Here is a 17540-nt window from a genome sequence, read left to right on the forward strand (position 1 = left end):
CCCAGAAGTCCGTGACCTACCTGAAGCATAAGTACAGAGCAAGGAGAGGGGAGCAAAGGCCGTGTCCAGCTCCTTATAAATATACATATAGCTGCAATTTTTCAACAAAATGTCCCCAAATCCACCCATATGATATGGAACTTGATTCACCTAGTTGTAGGATTACCGGAGCCTGAGCCAATTCTGGCAACATCAGGCAGAAACCAACAGTGAATATGGAGGCTGTCTATAATAGAGGACACTCATGTAGGGCCACTTTAATGTTGCAAGTTAAATCAACATGAATATGTTTGAGGTGTGGAAGGCCACTGAAGAAAACTCAACACAAATGGCGATGAGGCTGGGATTCAAATCAAAAACTCTGGAATGGTGACACAGGATCATTGAAAACAGCATCCCTGAAATTAAAACCATAATTTCCACACTTTCAAACCTAATACTGCAGTGCCCTAGCAGCCTTTTGAACAACATTCCCTAAACAGAACCGGTCCTCTATGGTTTTCTTCTAATTCAAAAAGAAATGTACTGCAAACATATTACAGTGGTTGATGGGTGTCAATGGTACCATTGTAACAGCTTTTTTAATTGCTTTCTTTCATCTCCACAATTCATGTTTTCTCATAATGCTCTTGTTGGCATTGCAAGAGAGCTTCACATGTGAAACTGAGATGCTGCCTTCTACCTCGTGGGTTTAATTACTGTTTTGAATCAGAGCTGTAATAATTAGAACAGGTAAGCAGTAAGTACTAATTAGAAGAGCCAGCCATGATCCAGAAGGCTGAGTCTGATCCCATTTCAGGGAGGATAGCACCTGTAAGGGGGAATGTATCCCTGAGCAAACCCCTGAGGCAGATGATGCTGTAACCCGAGCAATTCCTCCGTGGGGACAACCACAAACAAAAGGAGGCACAGCACCGCAAACTCTATGTTGTATTATATCTGTATATAGCTGTATTATATTCTATATTATATCTGTATCTATCTGTATTATATTCTGTATTACATCTGTATATATCTGTATTATATTCTGTATTACATCTGTATATATCTGTATTATATTCTATACTACTTGTCCCCCTTGACTCTGCCCATGTAGTAGTGAGGAGGGCCCTGCCCGACTCCCTACTCCTGACGTCACACTTCCCACTCCCCTTGGCACGCAGTTCTCTCGTAAAAAGCGGTCAGACATATAGACAGACAGACGGACACTGGATTTATATGTAGAGAGATCATATCTGTATATATCTGTACTATATTCTGTATTATATCTGTATATGTTGTGAACGCTGGCCCGGACACAGACAGACGGACAACATATTTTGCACCCACGCACTGTTTATTTACACTATTTACAATGTCAATATCACGTGCACACTCACAATCCCCAGTGCCTCTTGCACCGATCTCCCCAAAGTCCAGGGCCCACAGTCTTTGTGCCTTCCTGGCCGCCTCCCGTCCTCTCTCTCCAGTTCAGTCCTGCTACCTCCCGACATCCACCAATGACTGGAGGGTGGCGGCCCCTTTTATGGGAACCCGGATGGGCTCCAGCTGCTCCCCGGCAATTAGCACTAGCCACACCCCTGTGTGGCAGAAGTGCCAGCTGCGCACCCAGAAGCCGTCCGGGTGTCCCCTGTCGTCTTCCCCCCGGCACTTCCTGGTGTGGCGGAAGTGCCGGGCTCCCGGGATAATTAGGCACTGGGGCGCCGCCTGGCGGTGGCCACGGGTCCCTACAGGGCTGGGCTTCTAAGCCCCCTACCCGAGGCCTCCTGCATAACCAGGACGGACACCCCCTCTCGGTCTGGTCCTGGGCGGACCACAATGTTTGTATTATAACTCCAGTCATTAGTGCTTCTAACAGCATCATGGAGTGTGGCAATATAATTTAAATTTAGCCCTGAATTAGAAACTGCAGGTACTGGGCTAGTGTGCATGTCAGTATAAAGGCATTTTAAGTTGAATTAATACAAATTAAACACACTGATGTTTGGAGCAAGAAGATGTGTGTAAAATTATGTACTGTGCTCTTTGTGCATCAAATGGATCTTTAAGTATAATTCAAGGTGCTGAAATGGGGGTGTCCAAGACAGTACGGGACATGTGGTCGCTCTTTCTAAAATGCATCAGATAAGCAGCACAAACATCAAGAATACAAGTGAGGATTTAAAAAGGAGCTGGTCGCTTCATGTGAAGAACATACCCAACTCTAAGCTGAAATGAGAGCAGAGCTTTTTAAGCATTTGGACATATGAGAAAGTGAGAAATGCCTCATAATATTTGCCATATTAGTCATCACTTGTAAAGATAAAACAACCAAGAAGCAGCTGTCTGAAAAGCAGCTCTTCACAGATCAAACTGCTACTGACTCGATAGAACACATTTAAAATCAAGCTCTCGGGATTGCTGCTATAATTGCACCCGCCTGGTAAGTAACAGCAACTGTGATTCTTTTCATGTTATGTACAGTAATTGGCATGCTTATAAAATGTTTTTACTAACAGATGCAGCAATAATCCCACACACTCTATGCAGCTATCATTAATCATAACTGACAATTGGCAAAATTTACCTTTTTCGGCAACATGTTCTCTGGGCACCTTTCTTTGCTCCAGTCATGAGTCCACCTTGGGTCATTTGGTGCCCTAGGCAAGATCACATAAGGTAGCCTCGCACCCATACCTTTCACGGACACACACTTTACTTGGTTTACTACTACAAGTTCTTTTGTCTTGCTTATTTTTGATTTGTACACAAAAAACACATTTTATCACAGAATGAAATAACACATCCATTGATAAATGTGATCTAGCAGAAGTAGTAAACACTTTTGCTGTCCACATTTTAAGTGAGATAAAGTCAACATCTGTTAAGTAGTTTTAACATAAAATGGTATGTTTTTATTGTTTTTAAAATCCAATAATGTTGCGGGTCTACAAGACCATGAACACTAGCTAAATAACAAAAATAAAAAAACAAATAAGCATTAATTAAACAATCTGTATAACCTACTGCACTGCAGGCGCTATATATACAATAATATATATACATATAGGCTCTATAACAATACAATAATCATAAATACAGTATAATGAAATATTGCACAAATTTTAAAACTAAGAAGTAGAAATCATGATTAATACTGTATAAAAGTAATGGGAGACAGTACTACTTATAACAAGCATTTAGATCAGTTAACATCAAATGTAAGCGTGGAAAACAATTTAGATCAGCTAACATCACATTATAATGTGACCTTGAGAGATGCTCTGGACACAGTGGCTACCCTTAAAACAAAAGTGATCAAAGCACATAGAAACTCTCCCTGGTCTAATGACAACACTCAAGCTCTTAAATTAGAGTGTCGAAAACTGGAGTGCAGATGAAGAACAACAAAGCTACATGTCTTTCAAATTGCATGGACAGAGAGTGTATATAAATATAAAAAGGCCCTCTTTAAAGCTTGCTCAGAATACTACAGGGAGTCCTCGGGTTACAATGTTTTGACATACAACGTTTCGCATTTACAAGGCTCACTCCCATAAAAACTTTAAAAAATTGACACGAGTGTATTGGCTTACGCCATTTGCGTCATACTTACGGAATATGTGGGCAAACTAGTTTGGTTGCACGCAGCGGAAGAATACACAGTAACGCAGCGTATGAGTGAGGGAGTTGGTGAACTAGTTTTGTTGGAGGAAGTGTTCAGTTTGTGTGGCTTTGTTTGCCGACTTTGTGGCCCTTATCATGGCTCCTAAACGAAAGTCAGAGTCTTCAGATGGTAGTGCTTCGAAGAAGAGGAAAGCCATCACGATGGAAGTGAAATTAGACATTGTAAAGAGATCAGAAGGAATAAAGGTAAGAAATTTTTTTTACACATTTTTTGTCATTTTTTTCTGTTACTACAGTACAGTGTAAACAGTACAGTATATTTATGTCCTTTTCCTTTTTCTGTGGCTTAGTTGTGTTTTTATGTTCTAGATTATGATTTTGCAAATTTGTTAGGATAAGTAAGTGACTTAGGCTAGGGTGTGTTTTGACTTACACCAAAATTCGGGCTACATCAGTGTTGTAGGAATGGAACTGTGTCATAACCCGAGGACCCCCTGTATTCTACAATGATAGATAGCAATAATAAAAAGTACTGTTTAGAACAGTTGCTAAATTAACAAATGGCAATTCAGATCTACAGTGCAAAATACCAACAGATATTAGCAGTACAGACTTAATGAACTTCTTCAATGAGAAAATTAAAAATATAAGATCCCAGATCTCAGCATCACAGTACAAAATGCCTATTAGTTTAGCAGACCCTGCCTCACATTGCATTCAGCACTTTAGTAATTTTAATGCTGTAACTGAGCAGGAAGTTTTAACATTAATATCTAAAATGAAACCCAGTACTTGTTCCCTAGATTCAGTGTCAACAAAACTAGTAAAAAGTGCCATGGATGTTCTTGCAATGCCTATTCTAAACATTATTAATAGTTTATTATTGCATGGCACAGTACCTGACGTACTAAGAGAGTCAGTCATTAAACCTTTACTTAAAAAGTCAGACCTAGACCCACACATACTAAATAACTATAGGCCTATTTCAAATTTACCCTTTCTCTCTAAAATACTAGAAAAGTAGTCGCCAGTCAGCTTCAGTCACACCTTACGCATTACAATTTATTTGAGAAATTCCAGTCTGGCTTTCGCACTGGTCATAGTACAGAAACGGCACTAACACGGGTTGTAAATGACATTCTGATATCCTCTGATGAAGAAAACTCCACTGTAATTATGTTGTTGGACTTAAGTGCAGCATTTGACACCATTGACCATTCTATTTTACTGCACAGGCTAGAAAACGATGTTGGGCTTACAGGCAGTGTGCTCGCTTGGTTCAGTTCTTATTTATCAAATCGATTCCAATATGTACATAAATGTGCTGACAGTACTCCATCATTATACACAGAAGTGAGATTTGGTGTCCCGCAGGGCTCAGTACTGGGACCTTTACTGTTTTCACTTTACATGCTTCCACTGGGATCTCTCATTAGGAAACATAATGTTAATTTTCACTCGTATGCAGATGACACCCAGTTATACCTTTCATTTAGATCAAATGAAGTTTCTCCGATGTTGTTTTTAATAAGTTGTGTTAGTGAATTAAAGGAGTGGATGGATGAGAACTACTTGTCTTTAAATACAGATAAAACAGACATGTTAATTGTTGGAGTGAATGACGCCGATCACAACAATATTTTGTCATCATTCAACTCAGTTGGAATCACCATTAATTTCACTGAATCAGGCCACAATCTTGGAGTTATCTTTGACTCTAGCATGTCATTTAAAGTGCATATTACAAAGTTGTCCAAAACATGTTTCTTCCATCTTAAAAATGTTAGGAAATTAAGGCACTTTCTAAATAAACAGGATTCTGAGAAATTAATTCATGAATTTATTTCTAGTAGGATTGACTACTGCAATGTGGTGTTCACTGGCTGTTCAAACTGTTCTCTATACAGCCTCCAGTTAATCCAAAATGCTGCTGCAAGAATTATTAGAAGAACAAGAAAATTCAAACACATAACTCCAGTTCTTAAATCCTTACACTGGCTCCTGGTTAAGTTTAGGGCAGATTTCAAAATCCTCCTTTTACCATATAAAGCATTAAATGGCCAAGATCCGGCTTACTTGTCTGAACTTATCATGACTTAAAAACCAGAGCACACATTAAGATCTCAAGATGCCGGTCTGCTTATGATTCCAAGGATTAATAAAATAACAGTGGCAGGTTGAGCTTTTAGTTACAGGGCCCCTAAACTGTGGAATGGTCCTCCTGCTTCTATAAGAGATGCCTCTTCAGTCTCAGCCTTTAAATCCCGGCTGAAGACTCACTACTTCAGTTTAGCATATCCTGACTAGAGCTGCTGATTAACTGTACATACTGCATCTCTGTTGTTAGTCATTAGCACTAAAACATAAGTAACATGACAGTTATAATTGGGTACTAACCCTCACCTATTCTGTTTCTCTTCTCAGTACTCAAATGTGGCACTTGGTGCCACAGCCCACCTGCCAAGTTGTTTTGCCTGCCTAAGGTAAAGTCATCCCTGATGGAGGATCGCAGGAATCGCGAGAAAGAGGGGTCCTTTCATTGGATTGGCTGGCCCAGCACCGTTTCAGCCGTGTAATGGCCAAATGAGGAGGCAGCTTGATGGATGAGGTCTACATGGCTCTAAACAAATCCAAATCATATTATCTGATATCATCTACTGTTAAATTCTGCTACGTACTTCTAAAATTGTTATTGTATACTGTATTGAAGATTTGTTCTGTTCTGTGTATTGTATTGTATTGACACCCTTCTTTTTGACACCCACTGCACGCCCAACCTACCTGGAAAGGGGTCTCTCTTTGAACTGCCTTTCCCGAGGTTTCTTCCATTTTTTCCCTACTGGGGTTTTTTTGGGAGTTTTTCTTGTCAAGGCTGGGGGGCTGTCAAGAGGCAGGGCCTGTTAAAGCCCATTGCGGCACTCCTTGTATGATTTTGGGCTATACAAAAATAAATTTTACTGTATTGTATTGTGTATAAAACATAAAACATGAGTCTAAAACCTGACCCTCCTTGTCCTCCATGATTCATATCTGTGACTTCTTCATTTAATATTTCTCTGGCAACCATGTGGCTGATGCTAAATACAAGACCACCAAAGTCCTCTTATGTTATTGTGGAGCTCATATATATTCTTAATCAGCTTGCTTTTAGGTTATTCTTACTCTTGTTAGGTTATTATGTTGTCATTATGTAAGTCAAGCTTTCGTCTGGATAAGGGAGCATTGTTAAGAAATGGCCAGGATTAACCCTGGCTCTTTTGTCTTTTCTTTTTATTCATTCATGTTGTCATCTTTTGAGTTTATCCATCCATCCATTTTCTAACCCGCTGAATCCGAATACAGGGTCACGGGGGTCTGCCGGAGCCAATCCCAGCCAACACAGGGCACAAGGCAGGAACCAATCCTGGGCAGGGTGCCAACCCACCGCAGTCTTTTGAGTTTAATTTTACGATTTATGTTCATTTTCTGTTATTTTATTTTGTGTTTAATATCATTTTGTTTATTGACTACTCTGCATTGTTATGTGTTTATGACAAATTCATTTGTTCTTTATTCTGTGTACCTTGTTCCCTTTATGTTGAACCTAAGGAGGCGGTGCCTCCAAATACTGCAGCTGTGAAACAGAACCCAGTGTTTTATATGCTTTATAACCCAGCAAAAGCTCCTAGGCTAACACTGTGGCTGTTATGTTTCAGTCAGGGTTTATTCCCAGCCTTAAGTATGTTTTCCCTTTTATTGTTTTTGGATTATTTGTATGTGTTCTTTGTTATGTAACTTTTGTTAATATTGTTATGTATTGTGTATTGCATTGCGAGTCTCAAGGCTACATTCCTTGTACAAGGGGGTGAGCAGAGGAGGCAAGCTCAAAAGAAAGTCACACCAGAGTTCGAGAGCTGGTGGGAAAAAAAATTGCTGATCTTGACTGTGTTTTAATTCTTGATCTTAACCTACTTTATTTATGGCTTTATTTATTAGTGGATTTGAACCTCCACCATGAGTACTTCTTTTTATTGTGGATTATTTATTTATTCAGAAGACTTTGCACTGCACTGTTTGCACAGCGATTGTTTGTTGGAGTAAAATACATAAAGCAAAGTACTGTTGGTACCTAGATTTGTGGTTTTGTGTTCTCATTGCAATAGTCCATCGATTCATGACTATCGATTTGTCTTAATCTGAATCACATTTATTTGTCAAGTATGCTTGCAAACAAGGAATCTGACGCTGTTTTTCTTTTGATGATTCCCCAAGTGTGGTTACATGACAGACATAACACAAAATTGGTAAAAACACACCAGAGATAAGTAAAAGAGAAAGAATGTGAATGTATGCATGCAAAGTACAATGCAAAGCAGGTAATACTGAAATAAATACTGAATTAAGCATTAGCTACATGTAAAAAAATTGCAAGATATTGGGGGGAACGAGGTGCCCAGACAGAGCATTGGCAACCATTTGTGAGCTTGATGGCCTGTGGAAAGTAGCTTTTCTTATAGCTGCTTGTTTTGCTATATTTTAATAAGGCCTGGCAGTTGGCAAGAACTTCGAAGATGTTATGGTGTTGATGTGAGAGTTCAGTGATGATTACAATTTCCAATGTTTTTATAAAAACTGTTTTTAATCCTTTATCAGTGTACCCTTCCTCTTTATTGTAAAGTAAGAGTTGCCATAACTTTAATGTATCCATGCACAGCCAGTCAATCCATAAGTCAGCATAGGCAGCCACCTCGGGCATCGACATCTGAGGAGTGCCATTTCTGAAAGTTAAGGGGTGCATGCTCCAAACCCTTAGGGGGAACATACTGAGTGGACACGTTTACCCAATGGGCAGCGTTTATGAACATTAAAGTGCGCATGCTCTGTACATAAAGGGGTGTGTGCTTCTTAAAGTCCTTGGTACGTTCACAAACTCCTTTACATACAACTGAAAGGGTGCCCAAGGACACTAAAGGGGAACCTCCCGCCTTTCACTCCACAGGTCATCAGAGTCTCATAATACCGAATACCCGCTATGGACAACGTTGATGGTGATATCCATCTACCCTGCCTAGTTTTCTGTATCCATATACAGTATACTGTACATAATTAAAGCCATTTAACCCAACTGAGTTTTGCAGAGGTCCTGAGCCTATTCTGAAACCATTGGACACAAAGTACAGAAGAAGCTAGCTTTTGATTCATAATATTAGACAGAACTTAACACTTTTCTAAGAGCGAAATAGAACTTGTCTTGATAAACATAATTGTTCCTTTGCTCCCCCTTGTTTGTTTTTTTAGCTTGTTGAGGACTACATTTCAAAAAGCATTTATCTATATATTTATTATATATTTGGAGCAGCATCGGGCACAAGACAGAAATCAGCTCTGGACAGATTGGCTGTCCTTCACAGGACACAGTTAAATACGCATTTAAAGTCACTGGCCTACATGTCTTTGGGATGTGAAAAGAGACTTGAAGAAATATTCACATGGGTATCAAGATAAAATGGAAACTGTACACAGACAGTGAACAGCTGGAAATGAAACATGCAATCTTAGAACTGCAAGGAATCATCACCACACCCAAAGAATTCATTTTGTTTTGATTCGACATTTTACATTGAGAGGTCCATCCCAGCAAATCTCTGCATCCAGAAAAACAACAAAATATTCAAACATACTGTATACCATGTGGACAGTAGGGGGCGCTCCAGCTCCCCTAACACCCAACACAAATAGGATCAAGACACAAGTTAAAAGCCAAAGAGTCTTTATTTGGGAAACTCTTCCTCAGGTGTTTCCCACCACAGCCACAAGTATGCACAAGCATAATAAACGGCACAATAAAGCAACCCTTTGTCCTCTCTTTGTCTTCTCTTAGTCACTGCCTCCTCCGCACCACCTCACAAGCTTTGTCCACCTCCTCCTGACTCGATGATGTGAGGCAGGCAACTCCTTTTATTTTAGCCACCCCAGAAGTACTTCCGATCTTCTACACATGTGGTCTGTAAGCACTTCCGGGTGACATGGGGACTCTCTAATCCTGCAGCTCCCACTGGCAGCCCCCACAAGACCGAACAGGACTACAATACCCGACATGCCCTACGGGCACCCATATGGAGATTCAAGCCTGGGCTTGCCACCATGTAGTGTCTTGGGGGAGACAGGTGTCCTGGCCAGGTAAGTATGCTGGCTGTCCCTCAACCAAAATGATATGTGTTTAGCAATAACACACACAAGGAAGGACCAACAATGGAAAAACTGAAAAATTACAAAGTAGATGGAAAGAAAAAATTCTCCTGTCCCTCTAGCAATCACTAAATGGACTTCAAACCCTATTTACTTGGTGGGATCTCCTGACCTTTCCTTTCTCACCTCTCCTGTCTCCAACCCTCAGCCTTGTCCTACAAACTGAACCTTGTCCCTATATTGGTAGGCTTGAAGTGGAACACAAGGCCTTCGCTGTGAAAAAGAACAGACTTATGAGACATGCAGAAACCCAAATTCTTTTCCCCCATTATTAGTAATTGTTCAGTTTCATACATGTGTCTTTGTCTAGTTTATCGTCTTTATAGATGGAGACTTTATTTCTCACCTTAGTTTTAACTGTAGTTTACTTTTTAAATTTACTGATTTTACTGTAGTTACCAATTGTTTGAACAATGACAATATTGGCATTGAGTAGACAATACAATAAAACATTCATTTGTCAAAATTCTTGTGATTTATAACTACATTGAATACAACAATATCTCTTCAAATAAACAGGATCAATATTCCTGTCCTTTTACTTGCTCTAATCTAGTTGGTGTCACCGGCAGTGAGAGAGTGTAAACCAAGAAGAGGAAAGGCAAGACAGGTAGTCCCCCAAACAAGACACACAAAGACCCCCACACAGTACGTTTAACTGAAAAGTAACCGATGCCTTTATCCTGCTCTGTTCTGAAAAAATGAACATAAGGAAGGGCTGAAATTCTTCACCAGGCTTCTAACATGAAAATTATTTAGAAATGCAATTTCCTTTGGAGGGATTTTTTTTTCAAAAAAAAAAAAATCCATTAAGTATATAAAATAATGAATAATGTCAGGAGATATGGAAACAAATAAAAAATACAGACTGCTGATTCTGATTCAAATCCATAGACAGACGAATACTGTAATTCCTGCTGTATATGAAATTCTGGTTCATGCTGCGTAATATGTGCTTGGAATATTTAGCATGGCATTATAAAGTACAAAGAAACACCAGGTCAATCATATTTCAGCATCAAGTAGGTGACACACTTAATAAAAATAGTAACTAAATCGGTCAGTCTCAGGGGAGAAGCCAGGCAGCTCTTTACTGATGGGATTTTATGGAGTGATTGGCCATCACCAGTACCTCGCACTGCTCAGCAGTTTACAGTGTTTGCCTAAATTTAATGAGCAAATACAACTTCTTGCAAGAGGCAGACAGGAGATTATGGTTTTGTGTCACACGATAATAAACTAGCTAATTTGTACATTGTTAAGAAAATATGAGGATTTACTATTATTTCCATATGTAGCATTAATTTCAAAGATGACAGATTTGTATCCATTTTCTGTACATACATGACTCTACTAAAGCTGGTATTTCTGATTAGGACTTCACCATCATGTTCAGTGTTCTCCTTCTTTCTCCAGCCATTTATGAGTTTGATTTGAGCTCTTCCTATCTAACAATGTGTCTTTTGCCAGTGAGAAAAGCCGACATAAGAGTTTTGCTCCCATGATCAGGGTTTCAGTATTTTGAGCTTGCAAGTAATTTTTTCACATGCTGCCTTTGCCCTTTATTTTGTGTGTGCCAAGGTTAAGTAACGCAGAGTAATTAGGCCCTCTTAAAAGATTTAAAAGCTGACACGCTGACACTTTCATATGCATTCTAAAATATGGCTGCTGTTGTGGTCTGTTATGTATCTTATCCTGAGGTTTACTTCCACATTTCCTGCTAATTGCTTTGTAACTGTTAATTGTCCTTTTGTGATTGTTTTTGTTTCTTCAACTAATTTTCATATCCTTAGTTAATTAATTAATTATTATTATTATAATTATTATTACAAGGCTCAGGTGGTATAATCAGCCTTGTAGCAGCACCTGGGATCTCTTCAAGGGTCTCTTCTGCCACTACACTTTCGCAGCGGCATTAGTTCTTTCTTGGCTTTACTCTCTACTTTTGTTTTTGGCTGTCCTGTGTGGTTAGGTTTTGGCTTAGCACACTTTTAATCATTTTGTATTTGATTTGCAAATTTTTTAAATCATTGTGTTTTTAATGCTTTTATTCAGTAAGACCAAAAAGAAGCCTTTGTTAATGACTTGTTCTGTATCTGTATGTGACTAATAAATGTATTACAGGTACTGCCTCACCTAAAAGGTTACCAAAAATTCTTACCTGTAGGGACTTCAATGCCTGGAGTTTCATTTCCGGTCACAGCCTTACTGGTTTGATTGAGGAATATTATTTTGTCTGTTGTAAGATGCAGTCCCAAAGTGGTAGCACTGGAGGCACTTGTTTTGGCCCAGACTGTCCTACTGGGCTCTGCTGTTGTCACAGTGAGTGGTTCCTGTTTATTTTTATGTTGTGCTGTAGTTGGTTCTATCATTGAAGTGTCAAAAGTAGCTACACCGGACTGCAATTCAGGTACTTGACGAACTATAGTAGGGTCTGCGTTGCCAGCCTCTGGCACAGGTATGGTGGCATTACTTTTTCTTTGTGGGTCCAAGGGAACAGTCTTAGTTGCACTCAAAGCTTTTTGGGTCTGGTTGATGGTATAAACCGGAAAAGTGATGTGCTCAGGATATTTCTTTTGGGATGTAACAAACTTGCTACTGGTTTCAGTAAACTCCAGCGGTGGCACAGTTCTAGAGTAAAATGGCACAGTGGTGGGTCTATGTTCATCACTGCTATCAGTTGGAAGTTTGCTTCCACTGTATGCTGGAGAGAGAAGGCCTTTTACTTCTTCCGAGAAGGTAAAGCTGGGTTGTGGAAGAAGCACTTCATGTCCATCTTCAGCACTCTGCTGGGATATTTCTGAATCCTTCATCTGTGTTTGCTCAAATCCCCTTCTTAAATCAGTAGGTAAAACTTGAACGGAAGGTGTTTTGGATTCCATTAGAAGTTCTGAAGGCACCCAAGAGACACTAAGTGAATCATTCTGATCTGGGGAGGAAGACAGTTCAGGATTGAAGACGTGTGCATTCAGAAAGGGTGAAGAAGTTTGCATCTCCACATTCTGAATTGTGGCTTCAGAAACAGAGACCCAGAATAGTGAATACCAAAGGACCAACGTCAACATGAAACCTTGAGGAAGCATAGTCCACTTGCTGCAAGCGGGCATGTCTAACACAACAGCATATTCCATTAAGGAGGCACTTTTGTCTTCCTAAGTATTCTTTGAGAATTTACCTGGGAGGAAAGAGAATCAGAAACAGAAACAACATGCATGTTATAAACTGGTGACTGAGGACATCGGAAGAGGACATTACATCTGTCTATGGTAGCTGCACTTAAATGTGTTGGATAAATGTAGTATTTGAAAACTGTGTAAGATATAAAATAAAATCACTCTTTCAAAACAGAAAGTAAATTGCCACAAATGTTACATATATTTAAAAAATTGAATGTGAATCAATTTTAGTTCAACAACAAATATGCTAAAAATCAATTGTTTGCTATATACAAAATACAGGAATACTACATTTTCAGAACATTCAGATCAGCACGTGTACACACATTCTCGGTTTACTCACTTTAGTTTGGTTTATTAAGAATTTTTTCTCAACTGTAGATTGTTTATAGTACAGTTCCATAATTAAGTGTGTTAATAGTAGGTGTAAATATTGTTTTAGAGTTATGGCTGCATGTATTAAAATGGCAGTGATTAGTACTTTCCAGTTTTGTGTCCCATTATATCTATTTAAGCATACAAGAGTCTGAGCCTATCCCAGCAGTGCAGAGTGCGAGGCAGGAACCAACCCTATGGTTCTCCCCAACCCTGATCTTGGTAGACTTGGTATGGAAAATGGATGGATAGATGAGTACCTCCAATACTATATCATAGGAGGACTGGAGCCTTTCCATCACAAGACACATTCATGCACACAACCATGTGCACACTCACACTAACTGGACCGTTTTCAAATTTACAGTTGACCTAACAAGCTTGACTTTGGGATGTGGGTGGAAGACTGAAAGTACCTGGAAGATTACTGAGAAATGGAGGAATATGCAGACTTCACACAAAAAATGAAAAGCTCCAAATACAAGCTGCATCTCCTGGAGCTGAGAGTTGTGCTAACTAGGGAGCCAGTAATTAGCATTAATGATTTCCAATACAGGGCAGCACAGAAACACCGGGCATAACACTGCTGCCTCACTACTCCAGGGACCTAGATTTCGTTTGGATTGAATTTTCTGCTTGGTTACTTTCTGGATACAATTTTCAGTATTTCTTTGTGTTGTGGGGGTTTCCCCTCACATACAAAATCCTTGTGCTAAATAATAAATTTTGGCTCAAGAGCTCATACTGTACTTAAACCAATGACAAGTTGTGAGATTGATTTATTATTTTTTTTATTATTATATATATCGGTATCAGTCTTTACTGCTGGGCCCCTTCCCCTTTCCTTATTATTATTAGGAAGGAGTACGCCAGGTTAGCTGATTTGTGTCATTCTGTGAATTCAGCTGAAGTTTTCTATTTTATTACACTCTTGTTTATCATGGTGTGGTAATGTGTTGCATGTTGGTTGGACATACAAGTTAAGAATTTCACTGAACACATGACAAGATTAATACTACTACTACCACGTATGCACATGTTAGATTAGTTGACGATTGTAAACTGGCCCTTGGATTGTATTCCTTGTGGTGGAGCAGTTGGTTTCAGGCTTGGAAGTGACGCAACTAGCTGCCTGTGGCTCTGCAATGGGAAAGAATGACTGGAAAGATAAAAAATCCAATCCTTGTTCATGACTACGGTAAACCAGAGTAAGATCCTTAATAAGGGTAGCATAGTGGTGCAGACCTGGAGCCCTGAGGTCACATCCCAGTCTTCTCACTATCTGTGAGGGGTTTTGCATATTTCCATGCCTGTGGATGGATAATAACAATAAAATTCTTACTTATGTTTGAGTATTTGATATTATAAAGTGAAAAGGTTTGATTTCTTCAAAGTAGCTTCTGCTATATGAAACGTCACATTTATTATTAATACTGGGTGCTTTGATGAATGCAATCAATAGAGTCAGAAATCCATAATACTAATTAAAAGAGAATCAGAGGTAGAAGATGGCTTAAATGTGTGGTTACACTGGTGGAAATCTCCTTTAACACTCAGGTTAGAATAGCTTCAGGATTACAGGCAGCTCCTGATGCAGTGGTGTAGAGAAGACATTGTAGGAGATGTATAGAGACACAGAGAGCAATCAATCAGGTTTTAATAGTTGAGGCTTGAATGACCATGGTTTGTGGGTGACATGCTGTCTGTCAGCTCCAGTAGACTGGCATTGCATCCTAGTGTGGAATCTGAATGTCCTCCCAGTGTCTTGTGAATATTCCTTGATACTTCTCCTTCCTGCCATATCTCAAAGATGCGTGTGTTAAACTGAAATGGTGAATCGGAATGGGCAGTGTGCCCAGAACTTTAAGTTGGCCAGGATTTGCCCCATTTGCCCTTAGGTGTACCATGAGTTCATTTATGCATACCAGCCCCATTAGCAACTTGTATTTAGAAATAAAAACTGCCCTGTCAATGAGCTTTTGTACTTCTGAGGGTCTTCCAAAGCCCATGTGCTTTCTAAAATGGCTTCTATATATAAGCATGCTTTTGGACCTTAAAGGGGATCCCCTACTTTCTCTGATCTCAGAAGAAATTGTAATATCAGCATTGCGTCAAGAACATTACACATGTAGGAGGATAATGAAGAAGCCAAAACAGCAGGGAAGTGCTGCCAATTCTTTTTTTTTTTTCCACTTCTGCTGCTGCCTGTTCCCAGTGATTGACTCGCACTTCATTCAGTGCTGGTTTCTGTTTCCTGCCTGATACATCTGGAACAGGTTTACCCCGAACTGCTCCAGTGATGGATAACCCAATAGTTGTGGTTTATTCCAGAACCTGCACCCTAATTTAAACCAAAGTATTACATTTATAGCTGACAACTTCATGCAAGGGCAACACGGTAAGGAGACCAAGGTTCGTGTCCCAGGTCCTGTGTGGAGTTTACATGTTCTCATCGTGTTTGTGTGGGTTTCATCTGGGTGCTCTGGTTTCCTCCCACTGCCCAAAGACATGCAGGTTAAGTCAGTTTGCAATTTGCAAGGTCCTGTGATGGCCTTGCATCCTGTGCTAGCTGGAATAGGCCCCAGCCCCTCCGCAACCCTGGTCTGTATTAACTCTTTGAGGGCTGAATATTTTTTCCAAAAAACAGTTTCTGAAAAGCAATAGTTTCACACAGAAATCAACATAAAACATCTGTTGCCGCATGCTGTGGCTGCCAGTTTACCAAGAATATATGTCAGGCTTGCTGCCAAGTTGTCTTTGCGTGGCTGGGTCAAAGTCACAGTGCATTGCAATCTGGTTTCTACCTCTTATCATTGTTAAGTGGCAGTCCTCCCTGGCGAACATTGTCAGTACAACGATTAGCTGGGGACCATTCAACTGAAGCTGGAACTTCACATTCGTTTTCAATCACTGAGTTCGACAAGTCACAGTCCAGTTCAGAAACAATAGGCAAAACGTCATCCACGGATTATTTTACTTTACACGTTCACTTTGATCTCTCGCCAAATGTCAGTGCCATTTTTGCCATTGTTTACGCATTGCTACTCACACGAGCTCAGGAAATCTCGGTCAAACCAATGAATCTAACTTTCCTTCTAGCAACGAGAGTCCAACTAAAACATGACAGTTGGTTTTGTCAAAATTTACAGTCGATTACCATCGTCAAATCCTCCTATTGACAAAAGTCGACATCAGCCCTGAAACAGTTCAGCAGGTTAGACATTTTTTATCCAATGCTATTCAAAACATTTGAGATACAACTGGACCACAGGTAAGTGAAGTGGCTTCCTCATGGTCACACAGTGGCAGTAGCAGGATATGAACCACCATCCTCAGGGTCTGAAGGTCAAAACCTTAATCACTACACCTAGACTGCCTGCCCCAACTATCCCAAAATATTTACATTTGATAAGACAAGATATTTAAAAAAAATTAAAATATAAATAAGTTTGTTCATTTCTCAATTCTTTAAAAGCACCAGTATATGTGTTTGTGGAAAGTGCCATTTTGTTAACATTCACTATGGTATTGCAGATATGGTGCAACCTTTCAGCCAAGTAAACAGCCATCTACACAAGCGTTCAAGAAAAGCCATTTGAAAATATTAGTGTGCCCACCAATTACATGGTAACTTCATGACATAACATTTAACATGAATGCTGATGACGGAGCCTATTATCCTGGTTGCACTGAACACAAGGCAGGAGACAACCTCGAATGGAACATCAATCCATTTCAGGGTCTACTTACACCCACTCTGACTCGGGGCTAATTTAGAATTGACAAATAACCTAATCATACGTCTTTGGAATGTTGGAAGGAAACCAGAGGACCTGGAGGAAAAAACTCTTCTAGACATGATGGAAAGTACAAAATCCACATTGACTCTGCCTAGGAGGGAGATGTGAACCCAGGGTAATGGATCCACATGGCAGTTGTGCTAACCGCTATGTCGTCCATAGCACTTACAGTATTATGTCATCTCTTTCTTAAACCTGGCTGATCCAGATCAGAATAATGGGAGCGGGGGGTATGGAGGTGCTGCAGAAACACGGGACATATGGCAGGGAACATGTCTGGATAGAGTGCCAGTCCATCACAGAACCACTGACACACACCACTTTTATTTGAATTTACATGAGGGCCAGTTTGGCA

The 17540-nt window shown here is 39.9% G+C and overlaps 1 protein-coding gene across 1 annotated transcript in view; it reads right to left on the minus strand.

Moving 5' to 3' along the window:
- The window catches only part of prrt4 (proline rich transmembrane protein 4), an 86990-nt gene that overhangs the window by 49825 nt on the left and 19625 nt on the right, over positions 1-17540 (minus strand). Inside the window, exon 2 of the mRNA XM_039761447.1 lies at positions 11996-13009. Coding sequence (XP_039617381.1) covers positions 11996-12965 — 970 coding nt within the window. The 5' untranslated portion in view covers positions 12966-13009. The remainder of the gene's footprint in view (positions 1-11995; positions 13010-17540) is intronic.

This window comes from Polypterus senegalus, chromosome 8, assembly GCF_016835505.1.
Source record: "Polypterus senegalus isolate Bchr_013 chromosome 8, ASM1683550v1, whole genome shotgun sequence".
Taxonomy (NCBI): domain Eukaryota; kingdom Metazoa; phylum Chordata; class Cladistia; order Polypteriformes; family Polypteridae; genus Polypterus; species Polypterus senegalus.